Source organism: Leptodactylus fuscus, chromosome 1 (assembly GCF_031893055.1).
Source record: "Leptodactylus fuscus isolate aLepFus1 chromosome 1, aLepFus1.hap2, whole genome shotgun sequence".
NCBI classification, from domain to species: Eukaryota; Metazoa; Chordata; class Amphibia; order Anura; family Leptodactylidae; genus Leptodactylus; species Leptodactylus fuscus.
The window spans coordinates 88837888-88859210 of record NC_134265.1 but is presented as its reverse complement, the minus strand read 5'-3'; the positions used below and the strand labels follow the sequence as shown (position 1 = coordinate 88859210).

General features: G+C 40.4%; 1 protein-coding gene across 2 annotated transcripts in view; it reads right to left on the bottom strand.

Moving 5' to 3' along the window:
• The window catches only part of NOS1 (nitric oxide synthase 1), a 68903-nt gene that overhangs the window by 23117 nt on the left and 24463 nt on the right, over positions 1–21323 (bottom strand). For both annotated transcript variants that reach the window (XM_075273188.1, XM_075273180.1), the window contains exons 3-11: positions 11557–11694; positions 11153–11298; positions 7788–7950; positions 7044–7135; positions 4123–4264; positions 3841–3980; positions 2494–2668; positions 531–632; positions 72–266 (exon numbers count right to left, since the gene is read on the bottom strand). In XM_075273188.1, coding sequence (XP_075129289.1) covers positions 72–266; positions 531–632; positions 2494–2668; positions 3841–3980; positions 4123–4264; positions 7044–7135; positions 7788–7950; positions 11153–11298; positions 11557–11694 — 1293 coding nt within the window. The remainder of the gene's footprint in view (positions 1–71; positions 267–530; positions 633–2493; positions 2669–3840; positions 3981–4122; positions 4265–7043; positions 7136–7787; positions 7951–11152; positions 11299–11556; positions 11695–21323) is intronic.

Below are 21323 nucleotides of genomic sequence, written 5' to 3'. Positions count from 1 at the left end.
GGTGATGTGCAACAGATTAACTGGATCCTGTTCACATTTTTCTACCATGCAAGATATGTGAATCACATTACCTGATATTCGAAGGATGGTGTCAGACGGTAGTTGAGCATTTCTTGATGAAATACTGGAGTAATGCTTCCAGACATTGGGGGAACTATCCAGACCCAATCCGCAGGACAACCTCCGCGACACCGGTACTCATTTTCCATGTGCTTAATAAATGACTCCGTGGCAGAGTGATGATCTACAATTGTTACTTTATCACTCTAAGTAAGATAAAGAAAACAAGTGATTTGATTTAAGAATATCCATTTTCTCTGCTTGGTATTCCAGCTTAATCTCATTCAAGTAAATGGACAGGAGTGGCGCTGCTCCTGCAACAACTAAGACAATTGAAACTAACACACTCTATTTAGGCTGTGGCACTCTATACACCCAAATGACTGATACATACACAAAATTGCTATTGTGCATTGACAGAATGAACATCAGAATAACCTCCTTGTATTGTGACTGTATTTATGACATACCTGATAACTGTACAGGACTGCAATATTAATTTCCACCAAAGCTTGGTCTTTCCATAGTGAAGACATTTTTCTTGTGTCCAGGTTCATTCTTTTGGCAACTTCCTGCAGGAAACAGTTTTACTAAATAAGATCTGTCCAGATGATAAAGTATAACATATTCAGCACAATGAGCCTGGATTATTTTATTATACTGTACGCGAACAATAACACTGGCTAGTACTCCGTGTCTTCACAGTGAATATTGGTGGTGGGATTTACAGTACTCTATCTGGCATGCTAGTATCATTCAATAGTGAAACGGTTCTGTATGTGCTCACAGCGTACATTTCTGTTCACACTATGTTTGTGAGTACATATGTTGTATACATTTGGAAGGCAACCAGATGTATACTATAAGACTCTTCAGTCACACAATGGTTTAAAACCAGTAGTGTATTTTCTCTGCAAAAATCTGAGCCTGACACTCTGACTTCTGCTGTGGATGTGTTGTGGGTGTTATTAAACAGTGATATGCTAACTATCCTATTTGTGTCTACGTGTGACCACCTAGTGGGGGAGTGGGAATTGCAGCCTTTTAAGGTTGGGAACATGTTGTGATGTTGTATTGAGTTGGTTTCAACATAAATTGTAGTGATTAAGCAAACTGGGGGTGACTTGTATGAGTACTATATCAGTACACAATAGAAACAACAGGACTGCTGTGTAGGTGAGCAGAATGCTATGGCTCACCCACATAGTGGGGCCATGCTTCTACTGTAATTGTCATGTCCCAACATCACCACCATTTCCACTTGTAAAAGTCAGTAAAGTAATATGGCATAGTGGGATTGTTTAGGTCACTGTTTATAGACGTTTGTAGGGTTCTACCCAATATGTTGTGTAAGTATTTATTTTATGCGTACACTGGGTTCGCACCAGCGCCTGAACTCCGTTTTCAGGTTTCCGTCTTCTGCATGCAGAAGACGGAAACCTGTCATGCCGAGTCCAACCGTGAGCGTTTTATGTGTTCCGCGGCGAAACCGTTTTTTAAAACCGGACACAGAGTACTGCATGTCTGACTCTGTGTCTGGTTAAAAAAAAACGGTTTCGCGCGGAGCGCATAAAACGCTCAGCGGCACACACGGCCAGAGACTTTTCAAGCTCATTCAAATGAATGGGATTGAAACATGCTGGCAGGTTTCCATCTCCTGCCCCTGTTTTGTGCAGGACAGCATAACGGAGCACGGGCGCAGATGTGATTTTTTTTTTCATTTGCACTGTGTATTTTGATATAATGGTGTAATTGCAACCAAAATCCCATGTTTTGTGTTGCATCCCTGAGGAGAGCCATGATTGCTGGCAAAAAGTGCGTACTGAAATTGGGGTAGAGATATTGCCACTTCATGACTTGTCATAGCCAGGGGCTTTTTTAGAGCCGTATTTATCTAGGGTATGATTTCACCCAGGGTCTTGGTTACTCCATAGACATGCAAAGGAGGTAGCTTCTCATTAAATTTTATGCAGATTTTGGTGCAAGACATATTAGTGTGGTTGATATGTTATGTTATTTTTTTGCTGTTAATTTGTTAATTGTCCTACTGATGTATATTTTATCATCCTTTTTATCCAGTATCCTTGATATTTATTCTTTATTGACTTTCTTTTGTATTTTGATATTTTTAGTGACATATTTTTGTTAATATCATTTTACTTATTATTCTCATTGTTATTTATTTCCTTTTCATTTTTATTGATTTATTATTCATATTTATTTTAATTTATATCATTTTTTATCCTTGGATTTTTTTTAAATATCTTTTTATTGATATTTTTTCATATCCAATTCATATTTATTTTTCTTTAATCAAGATCTAAAATATAAAGTACAAACAGGTACACAATATAAATTTCATCTATGCATTCAAATTGACATTTTACTGTCTTATGCTACCAAAAGGTGGAGCTCTTTACCAGGCCACAGTACCTCCAGTATGTTATAGCGGGAGTTATCACAGTAATCTCGGACTCCAATTTCAGTTCCCATGTACCATCCACTGAAAGGACAAGCAGTAAACTCCAGGCCTCCAATCTCTAGTAGCAAACTGGACACCGCTGGTAATCCATACCACTTCAGACCAAGATCCTTGAACCATTCAAACCTGAAGTCCAGAATTAATAATAGCATAGTATTATAGTAGTGCTATATTATATACTCATAGGGGTTTATGTATAAACATTTTGCAGTTCATTAGTTAAGATTACCACAGTTTTTTGGCACAAATCATTCTTGAAATCTATGCCAGCAAGGAGCGAGTGTGATGAAACCAAGCCGTCCACAATGTATTAGTATTTATTGGTCAATGATCACTGAACTAAAATGTAACTCTTATTGGTATATATATGTAGTACTACTATGTTATCTTGTTAGCAGAATTTACAGAAAATTGTCATTACACAGTTATATTTTGTTTCAGTGTACTGAATTATTTTCAATTAACCCGCATTCATCCGACTGAGTTTCTCCCCTGCAGTCTGTGTGTGTGCCAGATTTACTGGCCTGAATATCATGCCAGGAGAGGGACTCCTACCATTACCTATGTTGCTTGGAGTCCCTGCCCCAGTGACATACTGTCCAGTAGTGATTACAGTAAGGGGCAATATGTCACTGGGAGCCAAGGACTCCTAGCATCATAGTTAACTATAATGCTATAGTTGGGCTGGTTAAGGCTAAGGCCCCACGGGATGTCCCACAGCAATAAAGTGCTGTGGGAAAAACCGTGACGGGATGCATCACGGTTCTTCCCACAGCACTTTAAACAGAAAGTTCACAGACTTTTCCTCCGCAGACTTTCTGTTACAGTTATACCTATGGGGAATCCACCGGCATTCCCGTAGGTACAGTATAATTGACATGCTGCAGTTTAATAAACCGTGCCAGTTTTGGAAATTGCGGCTTGTCCACAGAGTGGTTTTTACCGCAAAGTGAGCATGGGATTCGCTAGAATCCCATCCACTTTGCCTATACTGTAAAATGCCGTGATTTTTCCCACAGCATTTCCAGTGCGGGCAAATCACGGCGACCCATGGATGTACCTGACAAAAGGTGCAAGATAGATAAAGCAATGTATGGGCTAAAACACTTCAGTTTGTTTAAGCTACAAGTCTAAACATGATCCTTGAGATAGGAATATCCCTTAAATACTGTTGTATTTGGGTCTGTCTATCTGAATGAAAGACCTTATATGTATAAAATAAGTGTATGTGCCTCAGTTACACAAATACATTATTAAGCACATGCACAAATACAAGACATTGGATTAGGTTGTCATACTTAGGATGCCGGATCTGGACCTCCATAATCAACTCTGGAGGGATCTCAAACAGTTCAGGATCATTGCCATCTGCCTGAAGAACTAGAGGGAGGACATCAAAACGACCTCGTGGAGCTTTCCAGCCTTGCTGAATGCAAATCTGCCGAAACATATCATTTATAACAAAGAAGATAGAATTAGAAGCAATGATCACCAGCGAGAACCAGATCTAAGTATCCCTTCATGACCAGTCAATCCTCAGATGTTTACTAGATATATGATTAGCGTAATAATGTGATTACCTCAGTTAGCTCTACATTAGCCGGGTCCCCAAGCACTGAGCCATCAGGCTGCTTGTATCCCGCGTAGCGGATAAGCTGTGCATTCCAGACCCTGAAGTCATGTTTTCCATCAGTTCTTTGGGGGAAAATAGTGATTGCTGATCTGTGAAGAGACATCAGACAAGCTTCAATTAAAGGTTGAATGGCATACTGTGCATCATGAAGGACTATAGGGTGTTATCAAAGAGTGTATCTTGTATTTTCAGTGAAACAGTTTGAACCCATCTAGTTATCAATTTCTGAGGTAACACATAAATATAAGACCCCAATGCAAAATCAGTCCACGGTCATGTGATATACAGTCCATGGTCATGTGATAGACACACAGGTGTACAGCTTGTTATAGTCACAACACAGTAATCAGACATCTGCCTGGTAATGAGCTGTGCACCTATGTGTTAATCACATGACCATGGACTGTATATCACATGACCATGGACTGTATATCACATGACCATGGACTGTATATCACATGACAATGGACTGTATATCACATAACTATGGACTGTATATCACATACACATGGACTGTATATCACATGACCATGGACTGCATATCACTTGACCATGGACTGATTTTTATCCACTGGGAGAAAGCAGAATGAATGACAGCAAGCAAAGATCTATAAAACCGTAAGGAATTGATACTTAAAGTATATTGGAAAATTGTATAACTTTTTATTTTACAAACAATAACATTGGTTTTCATATAGGTCTGAAAGTAGCCAACCCATTTAAGCTGAGAGTATTTTAAGAAGAATCCTTAAATCACCTAAGGCACATTAGCAATGGCTGGAGCCGGGAACATTTAATGCACAATGTGCCGTTAGAAGACCAGGAGCAGGCACATGTGTGTCATCCATGGCCATGTACATAAAATATTTTTCTGTCGGAACATCACTAGTATATACCATAATAAATGTAATACTTCTAGCTTATGTCAAGGCTTCATGCAGGCTTATGTCAGCTTTTTATTAGTGACTGCAGAACAACATGATGTGCAAATTCAATTCATTTCTTTTAAACTTTTTTTTTTCATCCTCACACAAATTTTTACTAATGCAACAAGCAAAAACCAGTATTATAAAGTTACCTGTGCAGATGACGAGTACAATGGAGTATAGTGCATTATGCAAATGTGGGTTATTGAACTAGTATAAACATAATTATGGATCTAGAAATAATAGCAGTATAATCTATTTAAGAAGGCGTAAATGGAGGTGGGGGAAGAGAGTGGAAAGAAAAAATGGGGAGGAGAAGGTAAATGGGAATGGAGATGGGTGTGAATAAACTCAATAGGGCATATTTATTAAGATTGGGGGCTCTGACTGGTACTAACTGCTCCTGAATTATCAAGGAGCTCCAGAACCTTGATTCAGGCACCAGAATGGAGATGTATGCCGAAGGTATTTTTATAGCCTCAGCCATACTATTTATGACATCAATTTTCTACTTAAAAAGAATCTGTCAGAGTGATTTTGGACAATAAACCACCCACAGGCCCTTATGGACCAGGGGTTTAATGTCCCAAATGACCCTGTAATAAAACCATCCATGAAGACAATAAAAATAAAAAAAAAAACTTTATACTTACCCTGCTGCTGTACTATCCGCACTGGTACAGTTCTTCATGGAAGCCAGAGGAGTACACCTCAGCTTCAGTGTACATACCCCATAACTCCAGCACTTGAACATTGAAGCCAGGGTGTACATAACTGTGCAGTGCTGGGAGTAACAGAAATGAGTCCGATAAGACGCATCTTTATGTAAGTCTAAAGGTTTTTTGTTTTGTTTTTTTAAATTGCAGGCATGGATGGCTTTATAACAGGACAATTTGGGTCTGTGGGTGGATTAGTGTCCCATATTGACCTGACAGGTTCTCTTTAAGTTGATCTCACATTTCTGTTGGTATTTCCATTTTTTTTAATCCAAATTTTGGACACAAAAAACACAGAAATTCTGACGGGCTGATCTATCATATGGCTGACATATTGTTTGGATTCTAAATATGTATTATCCTACTTGTAGCCTTCACATTTTCCAGTGTAGCACTATTCACATCCGTAGTTTTAAAGGTTCTATGCCTACAAGTGAAACATTGGCTGTGTCGACCGGAGTGCTGCCTCATTCTCCAATCCTGAGTAGTAGGTATTTAAGTAGTAGGTATATAGTGGGATATTTAGGTACCTGCTATTGATTGAAGTCTCTGAAGTTGCTTGATTTTCTACTGATTCCCTGGTTACTGATTTTGGCTTCTTTTCTTGGTTTTCTATTTTCTTGCTGATTTGGCTTTGTCTGTGAACTCCTAGACTTAGCCCTTGGCATGCAGATATTTTGGTCCCTGCTTGTATATTTACCTTCTGCTGTGTTTACTGGTCTGGTCTTTGTTTGAAGGTGCGCTTATTTTCTTACACTATCTGCAGTGTGATAACTGGGGTTCTGATTCTGCTAAAGTCCAACCACCTTTGCGTCAGGCTCTGGTGAAAACATTATGGGTGCCTTAGACTCTATCATCAGCTGGAGCAGTGTAGGAGTTTAGGTAACATGTTTTGCTTGCTATCTGATCTGCCAGTTCCTGCATAGTATTTGGTAACTCCCTAAACAAGATGCAATTCAATTACATGTATATGCTTATGGAACTTATTGAATGTAATTATGGTGTCTGCCATTTTGCTGGACTATAAAGTATTGCATGCCAGACTTTTTTTGTTTGTAATTTTTGATAGAATGTGCAACGCAGGCTACTAGAGAAGATGTGAATATAGCCATAAACTATAATATAATTGTCTTTTAGTTTGTTAGAATTTGTATATTTGATATATTTTAATTGATAGTTTATGTTTTGCTTACATTTCTTTTCGTTCATGAGCAGTACAATCTCACCTGAGGTTGCCTTTGTTGGTGGCATACTTGATATGGTTGCAGATGTAATTATACATGCCATGTGCAGTGGTACAATCCCGAGCATCAAAGACCTGTGACAGTATAAAGAAAATTGTGTCATTATTCCTAAGATATGTTAATTCTCATTTCCGCAGAGCGAGTCTCAAAAAATAACAGTATATCTGCATATTACAGTGTAATATAGCATATTCTGGTACAGTACTATCAATCATATAAGGGTCCATTCCCACAAAAGGCCATGGAATCCTTGTAAATCCATCTTATTGGGGTGTCAGTTTTTTTAACTGTATGGAATAGCACAACAGATTGGAATATTCCAGAGAGGCAGCCAAAGAAGTATAAAAAAGTATACTGTGCAGTATACATTTATGTAACAGGAGCTCATATGGATGACGTATATTGCATCAATCAAAGGAATCCATATAAAGTACGTTTCGGATCTTCCCTGGTGCAGATGATAAACATGCACTGCAGACACAGTGTGAATAGGACCTATGGAACCTGTAGGCACTCCATATAATGCCTACAGAAATCGCAGTATGTTCCACTAATAGCAATCCTTCTAGAAAACAGTTTATCCATATCATTGTATAAAATCAGACTCACAAAGGAAATCATGCCTTATAACAGGGTATGATGACTATATTACAGAGGTATTACAGAGTTATACAAAGCAGATCCATGATATAGCTACATAGACTTATACATAGAAGAATGTCCCACCTGCAGTTTGGACCACTGGATTCTCCCCACACAGCGAGCTGCATTGCGCCATGCATGTTTAGCTCCATATATCAACTCAGTATCACGAAGCTGGTAGGTATCTGTCTCTTCAATCTCCTTTCTTACTTCTTCCAGTCTGTCTAAGTGAGCCTTAGAGCCAAATCTTCAATAATAAAGGTCAAAGAAATTATACATTCATGAAAATACAAGTAATGTCACCGCTGACAGATTGAGAGACTTGATTCATGATGAAATTACGTTATAAATTATATTCTCATTATTTTGTTTATGGATCATTATAGGAGCATAACAGCATTAGCTATCTAAAACACATTACCCATGTGTCACTGGTAATGGCCATGTTCACACAGATATTTACAGCTCCGTGATATTGTATATATTTGTATCAGTTCTAAAATTATTGCACTGCATATGTTTAATAAAATTAGATAGCTAGATAGATAGCTAGATAGATAGCTAGATAGATAGATAGATAGATAGATAGATAGATACTGTAGACAGCTATATAGATAGATAGGTTATAGATATCACTAAATATACAGCTAAAGCAACGCCAATCCAATTGGTAATCATTATATGTCATGAAGCTACTTGCAAACAATATACCGTATTTTTCGGACTATAAGACGCACTGGACTATAAGACGCACCCAGGTTTTAGAGGAGAAAAATAGGGAAAAAAAATTTTCAGGCAAAAAATGGTAAAATATTTAATATATGGGAGTTGTAGTTTTGGAACAGCTGCAAGGCCACATTGACAGGTGACCCTGCAGCTGTATGGGGATGTATAGGGCTTTTTTTTTGTGGGGCCAGGTGTACTTTTTAGATATACCATTTTGGGAAATGTTTATTGCTTAGATCACCTTATATTTAATTCAGAGGCAAAACAGAGAGAAAAACCCGGCAGTTTAGCACTTTTGATTTTGACGTTCACTGTACATAAAAATATTAGTAGACCGGGCATTTTCAGACACAGGGATACCTAATGTGTATGTTTCACAGTAATGTTATACTTTTATATGTATTCTAGGGAAAGGAGGTGAACTTTTATTTATTTTATTTTTTATTATATTTTTTTTAAGTGTTTTTTTTTTTTTTTTTTTTTACTATTTTAACATCCCCCGCCTAGGGGGCTTGAACCTGCAATCATTTGATTGCAAGTCCCATAGACGGCAATACAAGTGTATTGCCGTCTATGGGAGATTCTATACATTACTATCGCGGAGGGTCATAGACCAGCCGCGATAGTAATATATATCTATGACAGGCCTCGGAGCCTTCATTAGGCTCCCGGCTGTCATCAGAACAGGTCGGCTCCTGCGGCCTCGCCGTGCAGGAGCCGGCCTGCATCACTAAAGGTATGGTGGGGACCGGCCCCGGGGCTAACTGACTGCCGGGACCTGTGGAGGAGGAGTGGATTTGCAGCATGGCGCGCTACTGCCACCGCTGGTTTTCTTCAGCGGCAGTAGCGCGGCAATCTGCAGGCCCTGGCAGCTAAGACAGTCCCCGGCATCTGCTGTAATAGACCGGCGGATGCCGGGGAGTGTCTTAGCTGCCGGGGCCTGCAGTATTGTCACGCTCCTGCCGCTGAAGAAAACCAGCGGTGGCAGTAGCGCTGCAATCTGCAGGCCCCGGCAGCTAAGACACTCCCCGGCATCCGCCGGTCTATTACAGCAGATGCCGGAGACTGTCTTAGCTGCCGGGGCCTGCAGATTGCCGCGCTACTGCCGCTGAAGAAAACCAGCGGTGGCAGGAGTGCGGCCATGCTGCAAACCCACATTCAGACTATAAGACGCACCCTCATTTTCCTCCGAAATTTGGGGGGAAAAAAGTGCGTCTTATAGTCCGAAAAATACGGTAACACCAGCTCACTGCTCTATCACCAGAATTCATTTTGCCTGGCACTTGGAAGAAGGCAGCTATGGTTTTTCTAGACCCATACGACCACTTAACTGATCACAGAGAGAAGGTACTATTTGATACATCCAAACTTGTCCTAGATATTTTCACACTTCAACACCATCTAGTAAATGTTAGGGTATGTTCACACAGAGTTTTTTGCAGGTGGATTTTGATGCGAAATCCGCCTCAAAATTTGCCTGTAAAAACATCTCCCATTCATTCATTCATTACGAGTCACTAGCTTTTATTTCTAGCTAGCAATTTTTTTCAGCTAACCGGGAAAAGAAGCGACATGCCCTATCTTCGAATCACCCTCCTGCTTAGGCCCATTCATTTGGGCTTAATCAGGAGTGGATTGCCGTGATGGGATGCCGATACACTGCATCGGCATCCTGTTGTAGCTAGCCGCTTGGAGAAGTCACATGGCGGAAAAGGTGCTTTCCCATTTCAGGATTTCACCTACTCTCCATTTTCCTTGCTCTTTACTTCCTGGTTTCAGTGAAACCTCTGTGGACTATCTGTGAAAAGCACTGTGGTAAAAACTGTGATGTTTTTCCCCCTCAGGGCTTTTTTGCTGCGGGATGCTACATGGGACCTTCGCTGTAACGCAAATTGGAAGACAGCTCATATTATGTATTGGAAAGGCGAGTTCATTACATTTCATTACTGTATCATTTTTATAGTATTGTGATACAAAGCACTCGAGTAAACTCCATGAACTAACAAGGACTACTGGGGAATTTAATCTCTGAAGTCACAAAATTGTGACTGCAGCTCTGGAGTATAATAACAGCTACTGTATTTCTCAGGACCAATACAAGAAAAGTAATGCAATGTATTTACAAGTTAACTTAACTTTTATGTGGATTTAGGGAAATGGCACACTGTGTTTGGGAGTAAGTTTGCCATGTGAGTCAGAAAAGTTCCAGTGTATGTATCAAAGAGGCTAAAACAGAGGAATGCCAATGTATTCTTTCTTTTTTGCTGTACGAAATAACGCAGCAGACTGTATGTATATATATATATTCAGTGGTATCTGTCGCAGGTATATGTTTAGAAATTCTTCAGGTGTATACTTCTTTAGGACAATGCAAAAAGCAGTGAAAAAGTAGCCAAAATTAATTGTGTTTAGAAGTGGACACAAAGCTTTGGGGTCTGAAATTGTTGAATTTGTGTCGTATCACATAAGCTTCTGTTTTTTTTTGGGTTTTTTGTTTATAGAAAGAGCTGTTTTTAAGCTCCATCTGCGCATACTGAAGCCATCTTTCTTACAATAAGCTTGCATAGATCATGCTGGTATGGAGAATACGCAATGAGGTCTGAACTTCCAGCTTCGTAAACAAACTTATCAGAAAATCAGGACTTTATAATGAAAGAAATATATTTAAAGAATGTACATTTGCAAAAAAAAAAAAAAAATGCTTTACTGCCCAAATATAATACCTTTTAATTGAAGTGTAATATTGGTCAATGAAGTCCTTGGCAAGGGGGAGAAGCTGCTCTTTAGGGCGGATATCTTCTGGTTTGCGGACATACTGTGAAGGAGTCATGACAGCTCCCATACACATCTGTTGTGTGCAAGGTGTAGGCTGGAAGACAAAAAGAAATTATTTTATAAACTTTAGAATAGTTGACATTTGTAGTTTTTGTATGATCTCACCATAATAAATGCAGCCTTTAAAATGAATGTGCAACCCTGTATATAACACTTGGATTAAGTATAGGTTTGTCAGTCATTATAGTGTTTTATAGTCTGGTTGTTTATACAAGTCCATCTATAGATAGACCTTATTGTTTGTCTCTGTAAATTGTATTTACCTAGTAGTAGGTAGCAATGTGTAACTCACCATTGAAGCCTTGAAGTGCAGTGTGTCATGCAGTACAGCATTGGTGTCCCAATTTTTCACTCTCAAATAACGAGGACATTTGGAAGGACTTCCATTCACCTGGCTCTTTGCAGGGGACTGCCTACCCGAGGCTGAAACCTGGAATTATAAAAGGAAGGCAATGCCAGTGCCCAAAGGGAAAGAGTTATGAAGATAAAGTGCTTTTAAATTGTATATATCTGGTTGGCAGCCTGATAAAGCTCACACATGAAGCCAAGGCAGAAATAAATAATTCTTGACAAAAAGACCAACATCATTTCATAATTTACTAATTTGGTTGGCACAGGCAGCGCTTATGCAGACATTATTGCGTCTGAAGCTGTTTCGCATGTTTCTCAATGTAACTTACAGTACAGAATGGAATTCTAAACAACCATAATAGTGATAGGTAGATAGATAGACAGACAGACAGACAGATGATAGATAGATGATAGATAGATAGATAGATAGATAGATAGATAGATGATAGATAGATAGATAGATAGATAGATAGATAGATAGATAGATAGATAGATAGATAGTAAAAACATTTCCATCGGGTGGGAAAGTAAATTATAGGTCTTAAATCAAACACCTCAAAAGTAAGCACAATAAGTATAGCCAAATATGTAACAGAGGTATTGGAATATTAACATTGTTTTAGCCCATTGATTCTATTAGTCTCAGTTCTGCAGAAGGCAGCTGTATGTATTACTTGCAGATCTAGGGTGATTTTGTTTGTACAGATGTGCTGACAGTACACTTACTTTTCCATAAATTTTAAGGAATCCAATTTCAATACATTAGGGCAACAAGAAAGGAAAATACTCAGCAGCGTGAGTACTAACATACATACACAAATAGCATAAATATCTCCCAACAGAGTTTTACAAACTCATCTTTTTGGAAAGCTGGTCATCTTGCACCACTTATCTCGGAATATGTCAAGTCAAGAGGAAAGATAAGAACCTATCTGTGATATTCCATGGTCATACATGGAAAATCAAGCAATTGCAAGCAAATACAATTTTGTAGGACATTAGACAAATAGGATCAGAGATACTCAACTGGTGGACCACAGTCTGAACCCGCACCATGGCCGCCTGTTGTCCGGACTCGGCTGTTTCATTATAACAGTGGTTGGTGGAAATCGTCCCTGCAATCAGCCCTGCTGCTTTCACATGTGAGGGCTGTTGTGCAGGCAGTAGGGATGGTTGCTGATCCCTGCTGCTGATTATTGTTAGGGGTCAGGGCTTGGCGACAGTAGGCGGGAGATGAAGGTAATAAGGGAACTAATGGGGAATTATACTGTGGGGTACTAAGGTGCATAGTGTGAGGAAGCACAATAATATTGCATTATATTGTGTGGGACCACTAATATCGCATTAATAAGCACCAAAGTGTAATGCTTCTTGATCCCCCCACCCACTGCAGAATGCTCCTTTATGCCCCCACTCACTGTACAATGCTTCTTAATGCCCATATCCACAGTATAATGCTCATTAATGCCCCCCCACTGTATAATACTCCTTATTGACCCCTACACACAATATAATGCCACATTAGTTACCTAATGCTACATTAGTCGCCCCCCACACAGCATAATGCCACGCTAGTACCCCTCGCACACAATGTAATACATTTTATAGTCAGACACAATTTTTTGTCTGAAAAATACCAGAAATACTGGACATGTTCAACTGCTGTTCAGCTTGGACTTTTACTTGATAGCAGAACCCAGTCAATGGACCTTTACTAAAAGTCATTGAGCAGAGATTGGCTGGGGAAGATTTAATGACCTATGCTGACCTTCAACAGGATGTAAGTATGCACCTCCTATGGGAAGAGCCAACAACATCAAAAGTAGAAGAAAGAGGGTGTGCATGGTACTGTGGAGGAGCAAGGAACAGACAGTGAATATGCCATTTGGGAGATGTAGTACGCTGGTGGGGGCAGTACACAAGCATTACACCAAGTCAACCAGCTTCACACATTTCACTGATCATTGCTGATAGTAAGGAACTCCATGATGTTACACTGCTATTACTGACATTAGATGGAGTATGGAATGAATTTAAAACTTCACATTTATCAAAGCACTGAAAATATTAGACGTATCCAAATTCACCAGAGAACAAATTAGTAGTTGAGGCTAAAATTGAATATTGCTCTGCCTCTATATAGGATAGCTTTAACGTCTAATGTTACATATTATTGTCAGGTCATTGCATTGGAGAATGCAGAGTTCTAGGGTTAAATACAGTCCTATGAAAAAGTTTGGGCACCCCTATTAATCTTAATCATTTTTTGTTCTAAATATTTTGGTGTTTGCAACAGCCATTTCAGTTTGATATATCTAATAACTGATGGACATAGTAATATTTCAGGATTGAAATGAGGTTTATTGTACTAACAGAAAATGTTCAATATGCATTAAACCAAAATTTGACCGGTGCAAAAGTATGGGCACCCTTATCATTTTATTGATTTGAATTCCCCTAACTACTTTTTACTGACTTACTGAAGCACAAAATTGGTTTTGTAACCTCAGTGAGCTTTGAACTTCATAGCCAGATGTATCCAATCATAAGAAAAGGTATTTAAGGTGGCCAATTGCAAGTTGATCTCCTATTTGAATCTCCTCTGAAGAGTGGCATCATGGGCTACTTAAAACAACTCTCAAATGATCTGAAAACAAAGATTGTTCAACATAGTTGTTCAGGGGAAGGATACAAAAAGTTGTCTCAGAGATTTAACCTGTCAGTTTCCACTGTGAGGAACATAGTAAGGAAATGGAAGACCACAGGGACAGTTCTTGTTAAGCCCAGAAGTGGCAGGCCAAGAAAAATATCAGAAAGGCAGAGAAGAAGAATGGTGAGAACAGTCAAGGACAATCCACAGACCACCTCCAAAGAGCTGCAGCATCATCTTGCTGCAGATGGTGTCACTGTGCATCGGTCAACTATACAGCGCACTTTGCACAAATAGAAGCTGTATGGGAGAGTGATGAGAAAGAAGCCGTTTCTGCACGTACGCCACAAATAGAGTTGCCTGAGGTATGAAAAAGCACATTTGGACAAGGCAGCTTCATTTTGGAAACAAAAATTGAGTTGTTTGGTTATAAAAAAAGGCGTTATGCATGGCGTCCAAAAAGAAACAGCATTCCAAGAAAAACACATGCTACCCACTGTAAAATTTGGTGGAGGTTCCATCATGCTTTGGGGCTGTGTGGCCAATGCCGGCACCGGGAATCTTGTTAAAGTTGAGGGTCGCATGGATTCCACTCAGTATCAGCAGATTCTTGAGAATAATGTTCAAGAATCAGTGACGAAGTTGAAGTTACGCCGGGGATGGATATTTCAGCAAGACAATGATCCAAAACACCGCTCCAAATCCTCAGGCATTCATGCAGAGGAACAATTACAATGTTCTGGAATGGCCATCCCAGTCCCCAGACCTGAATATCATTGAACATCTGTGGGATGATTTGAAGCGGGCTGTCCATGCTCGGCGACCATCTAACTTAAGTGAACTTGAATTGTTTGTCCAAAATACCTTTATCCAGGATCCAGGAACTGATTAAAAGCTACAGGAAGCGACTAGAGGCTGTTATCTTTGCAAAAGGAGGATCTACTAAATATTAATGTCACTTTTCTGTTGAGGTGCCCATTAGAGATGAGCGAACAGTGTTCTATCGAACTCATGTTCGATCGGATATTAGGCTGTTCGGCATGTTCGAATCGAATCGAACACCGCGTGGTAAAGTGCGCCATTACTCGATTCCCCTCCCACCTTCCCTGGCGCCTTTTTTGCTCCAATAACAGCGCAGGGTAGGTGGGACAGGAACTACGACACCGGTGACGTTGAGAAAAGTAGGCAAAACCCATTGGCTGCCGAAAACATGTGACCTCTAATTTAAAAGAACAGCGCCGCCCAGGTTCGCGTCATTCTGAGCTTGCAATTCACCGAGGACGGAGGTTTCCGTCCAGCTAGCTAGGGCTTAGATTCTGGGTAGGCAGGGACAGGCTAGGATAGGAAGGAGAAGACAACCACAACAGCTCTTGTAAGAGCTAAATTCCAGGGAGAAGCTTGTCAGTGTAACGTGGCACTGACGGGCTCAATCGCCGCAACCCAGCTTTCCCAGGATCCTGAATGGAATACACTGTCAGTGTATTCCCGTATACCCGATATATACCCCCGATACCCGTTCCAACGGTGTGCCCCCCCACCTTCACCCCAGAAATACCCTGCAAGTCCCCTAGCAATAGAATTGGGGCTATATACACCCACAATTTTTACTACTGGTATACAGTGCCATTGTCTGACTGGGAATTCAAAGAATATATTGGGAATACAAATACCCTCATTTCTTGCTACTGCCATATAGTGCCAGTTTCTGACTGGTAATTCAAAGAATATATTGGGGTTACGTGCACCCACAATTTTTATTACTTGTATACAGTGCCATTGTCTGACTGGGAATTCAAAGAATATATTGGGAATACAAATACCCTCATTTCTTGCTACTGCCATATAGTGCCAGTTTCTGACTGGGAATTCAAAGAATATATTGGGGTTACGTGCACCCACAATTTTTACTACTGGTATACAGTGCCAGTTTCTGACTGGGAATTCAAAGAATATATTGGGGTTACAAATACCCTCATTTCTTGCTACTGCCATATAGTGCCAGTTTCTGACTGGTAATTCAAAGAATATATTGGGGTTACGTGCACCCACAATTTTTACTACTGGAATACAGTGCCATTGTCTGACTGGGAATTCAAAGAATATATTGGGGTTATAAATACCCTCATTTCTTGCTACTGCCATATAGTGCCAGTTTCTGACTGGTAATTCAAAGAATATATTGGGGTTATAAATACCCTCATTTCTTGCTACTGGTATATAGTGCCATTGTCTGACTGGGAATTCAAAGAATATATTGGGGTTACGTGCACCCACAATTTTTACTACTGGTATACAGTGCCAGTTTCTGACTGGGAATTCAAAGAATATATTGGGAATACAAATACCCTCATTTCTTGCTACTGCCATATAGTGCCAGTTTCTGACTGGTAATTCAAAGAATATATTGGGGTTACGTGCACCCACAATTTTTACTACTGGTATACAGTGCCATTGTCTGACTGGGAATTCAAAGAATATATTGGGGTTATAAATACCCTCATTTCTTGCTACTGCCATATAGTGCCAGTTTCTGACTGGGAATTCAAAGAATATATTGGGGTTACGTGCACCCACAATTTTTACTACTGGTATACAGTGCCATTGTCTGACTGGGAATTCAAAGAATATATTGGGGTTATAAATACCCTCATTTCTTGCTACTGGTATATAGTGCCATTGTCTGACTGGGAATTCAAAGAATATATTGGGGTTACGTGCACCCACAATTTTTACTACTGGTATACAGTGCCAGTTTCTGACTGGGAATTCAAAGAATATATTGGGGTTACAAATACCCTCATTTCTTGCTACTGCCATATAGTGCCAGTTTCTGACTGGTAATTCAAAGAATATATTGGGGTTACGTGCACCCACAATTTTTACTACTGGTATACAGTGACAGTTTCTGACTGGGAATTCAAAGAATATATTGGGGTTACAAATACCCTCATTTCTTGCTACTGCCATATAGTGCCAGTTTCTGACTGGTAATTCAAAGAATATATTGGGGTTATAAATACCCTCATTTCTTGCTACTGGTATATAGTGCCATTGTCTGACTGGGAATTCAAAGAATATATTGGGGTTACGTGCACCCACAATTTTTACTACTGGTATACAGTGCCAGTTTCTGACTGGGAATTCAAAGAATATATTGGGGTTACAAATACCCTCATTTCTTGCTACTGCCATATAGTGCCAGTTTCTGACTGGTAATTCAAAGAATATATTGGGGTTACGTGCACCCACAATTTTTACTACTGGAATACAGTGCCATTGTCTGACTGGGAATTCAAAGAATATATTGGGGTTATAAATACCCTCATTTCTTGCTACTGGTATATAGTGCCATTGTCTGACTGGGAATTCAAAGAATATATTGGGGTTACGTGCACCCACAATTTTTACTACTGGTATACAGTGCCAGTTTCTGACTGGGAATTCAAAGAATATATTGGGGTTACAAATACCCTCATTTCTTGCTACTGCCATATAGTGCCAGTTTCTGACTGGTAATTCAAAGAATATATTGGGGTTACGTGCACCCACAATTTTTACTACTGGTATACAGTGCCATTGTCTGACTGGGAATTCAAAGAATATATTGGGGTTATAAATACCCTCATTTCTTGCTACTGCCATATAGTGCCAGTTTCTGACTGGGAATTCAAAGAATATATTGGGGTTACGTGCACCCACAATTTTTACTACTGGTATACAGTGCCATTGTCTGACTGGGAATTCAAAGAATATATTGGGGTTATAAATACCCTCATTTCTTGCTACTGGTATATAGTGCCATTGTCTGACTGGGAATTCAAAGAATATATTGGGGTTACGTGCACCCACAATTTTTACTACTGGTATACAGTGCCAGTTTCTGACTGGGAATTCAAAGAATATATTGGGGTTACAAATACCCTCATTTCTTGCTACTGCCATATAGTGCCAGTTTCTGACTGGTAATTCAAAGAATATATTGGGGTTACGTGCACCCACAATTTTTACTACTGGTATACAGTGCCAGTTTCTGACTGGGAATTCAAAGAATATATTGGGGTTACAAATACCCTCATTTCTTGCTACTGCCATATAGTGCCAGTTTCTGACTGGTAATTCAAAGAATATATTGGGGTTATAAATACCCTCATTTCTTGCTACTGGTATATAGTGCCATTGTCTGACTGGGAATTCAAAGAATATATTGGGGTTACGTGCACCCACAATTTTTACTACTGGTATACAGTGCCAGTTTCTGACTGGGAATTCAAAGAATATATTGGGGTTACAAATACCCTCATTTCTTGCTACTGCCATATAGTGCCAGTTTCTGACTGGTAATTCAAAGAATATATTGGGGTTACGTGCACCCACAATTTTTACTACTGGTATACAGTGCCATTGTCTGACTGGGAATTCAAAGAATATATTGGGGTTATAAATACCCTCATTTCTTGCTACTGCCATATAGTGCCAGTTTCTGACTGGGAATTCAAAGAATATATTGGGGTTACGTGCACCCACAATTTTTACTACTGGTATACAGTGCCATTGTCTGACTGGGAATTCAAAGAATATATTGGGGTTATAAATACCCTCATTTCTTGCTACTGGTATATAGTGCCATTGTCTGACTGGGAATTGAAAGAATATATTGGGGTTACGTGCACCCACAATTTTTACTACTGGTATACAGTGCCAGTTTCTGACTGGGAATTCAAAGAATATATTGGGGTTACAAATACCCTCATTTCTTGCTACTGCCATATAGTGCCAGTTTCTGACTGGTAATTCAAAGAATATATTGGGGTTACGTGCACCCACAATTTTTACTACTGGTATACAGTGCCAGTTTCTGACTGGGAATTCAAAGAATATATTGGGGTTACAAATACCCTCATTTCTTGCTACTGCCATATAGTGCCAGTTTCTGACTGGTAATTCAAAGAATATATTGGGGTTATAAATACCCTCATTTCTTGCTACTGGTATATAGTGCCATTGTCTGACTGGGAATTCAAAGAATATATTGGGGTTACGTGCACCCACAATTTTTACTACTGGTATACAGTGCCAGTTTCTGACTGGGAATTCAAAGAATATATTGGGGTTACAAATACCCTCATTTCTTGCTACTGCCATATAGTGCCAGTTTCTGACTGGTAATTCAAAGAATATATTGGGGTTACAAATACCCTCATTTCTTGCTACTGCCATATAGTGCCAGTTTCTGACTGGTAATTCAAAGAATATATTGGGGTTACGTGCACCCACAATTTTTACTACTGGTATACAGTGCCATTGTCTGACTGGGAATTCAAAGAATATATTGGGGTTATAAATACCCTCATTTCTTGCTACTGCCATATAGTGCCAGTTTCTGACTGGGAATTCAAAGAATATATTGGGGTTATAAATACCCTCATTTCTTGCTACTGGTATATAGTGCCATTGTCTGACTGGGAATTCAAAGAATATATTGGGGTTACGTGCACCCACAATTTTTACTACTGGTATACAGTGCCAGTTTCTGACTGGGAATTCAAAGAATATATTGGGGTTACAAATACCCTCATTTCTTGCTACTGCCATATAGTGCCAGTTTCTGACTGGTAATTCAAAGAATATATTGGGGTTACGTGCACCCACAATTTTTACTACTGGTATACAGTGCCATTGTCTGACTGGGAATTCAAAGAATATATTGGGGTTATAAATACCCTCATTTCTTGCTACTGCCATATAGTGCCAGTTTCTGACTGGTAATTCAAAGAATATATTGGGGTTATAAATACCCTCATTTCTTGCTACTGGTATATAGTGCCATTGTCTGACTGGGAATTCAAAGAATATATTGGGGTTACGTGCACCCACAATTTTTGCTACTGGTATATAGTGCCAATTTCTAACTGGGAATTCAAAATGCGCAAGGCTCCCGGAAAGGGACGTGGACGAGGCCGTGGGCGAGGTCGGGGGAATGGTTCTGGGGAGCAAGGTAGCAGTGAAGCCACAGGGCGTCCCGTGCCTACTCCTGTGGGGCAGCAAGCATTGCGCCACTCCACAGTGCCAGGGTTGCTTGCCACATTAACTAAACTGCAGGGTACAAACCTTAGTAGGCCCGAGAACCAGGAACAGGTCTTGCAATGGCTGTCAGAGAACGCTTACAGCACATTGTCCAGCAGCCAGTCAGACTCTGCCTCCTCTCCTCCTATTACCCAACAGACTTGTCCTCCTTCCTCCCAAAATTCCCAAGCTTCACAGAACAATAACCCCAACTGTCCCTGCTCCCCAGAGCTGTTCTCCGCTCCTTTCATTGTCCCTCAACCTGCCTCTCCACGTCACGATTCCACGAACCTAACAGAGGAGCATCTGTGTCCAGATGCTCAAACACTAGAGTCTCCTCCATCTCCGTTCGATTTGGTGGTGGATGACCAGCAACCCACCCTCATCGACGATGATGTGACGCAGTTGCCGTCAGGGCATCCATTTGACCGGCACATTGTGCGGGAGGAGGAGATGAGACAGGAGTTGGAAGAGGAAGTGGTGGATGATGAGGACACTGACCCGACCTGGACAGGGGGGATGTCAAGCGGGGAAAGTAGTGTGGATGTTGAGGCAAGTGCAGCACCAAAAAGGGTAGCTAGAGGCAGAGGCAGAGGTCAGCAGCTTAGGCGAAGCCAGGCCACACCCGGAATCTCCCAAGATGTTCCAGTTCGTACCCAGCCCCGAAAAACTCCCACCTCGAGGGCACGTTTCTCGAAGGTGTGGAGTTTTTTCAAGGAATGCGCCGAGGACAGATATAGTGTTGTCTGCACAATTTGCCTCTCGAAATTGATTAGGGGCTCTGAGAAGAGCAACCTGTCCACCACTTCAATGCGCCGTCATTTGGAATCCAAGCACTGGAATCAGTGGCAGGCAGCAACGGCAGGACAAAGGCCGCCTGCCGTTCACGCCACTGCCACTGCCTCTGCCACTGCCTCTGCCTCTGCCACTGCCACTGCTGACTGTGCTGGCGATGCACTCCAGAGGACGAGCCAGGACACCACTTCTTCTGCCTC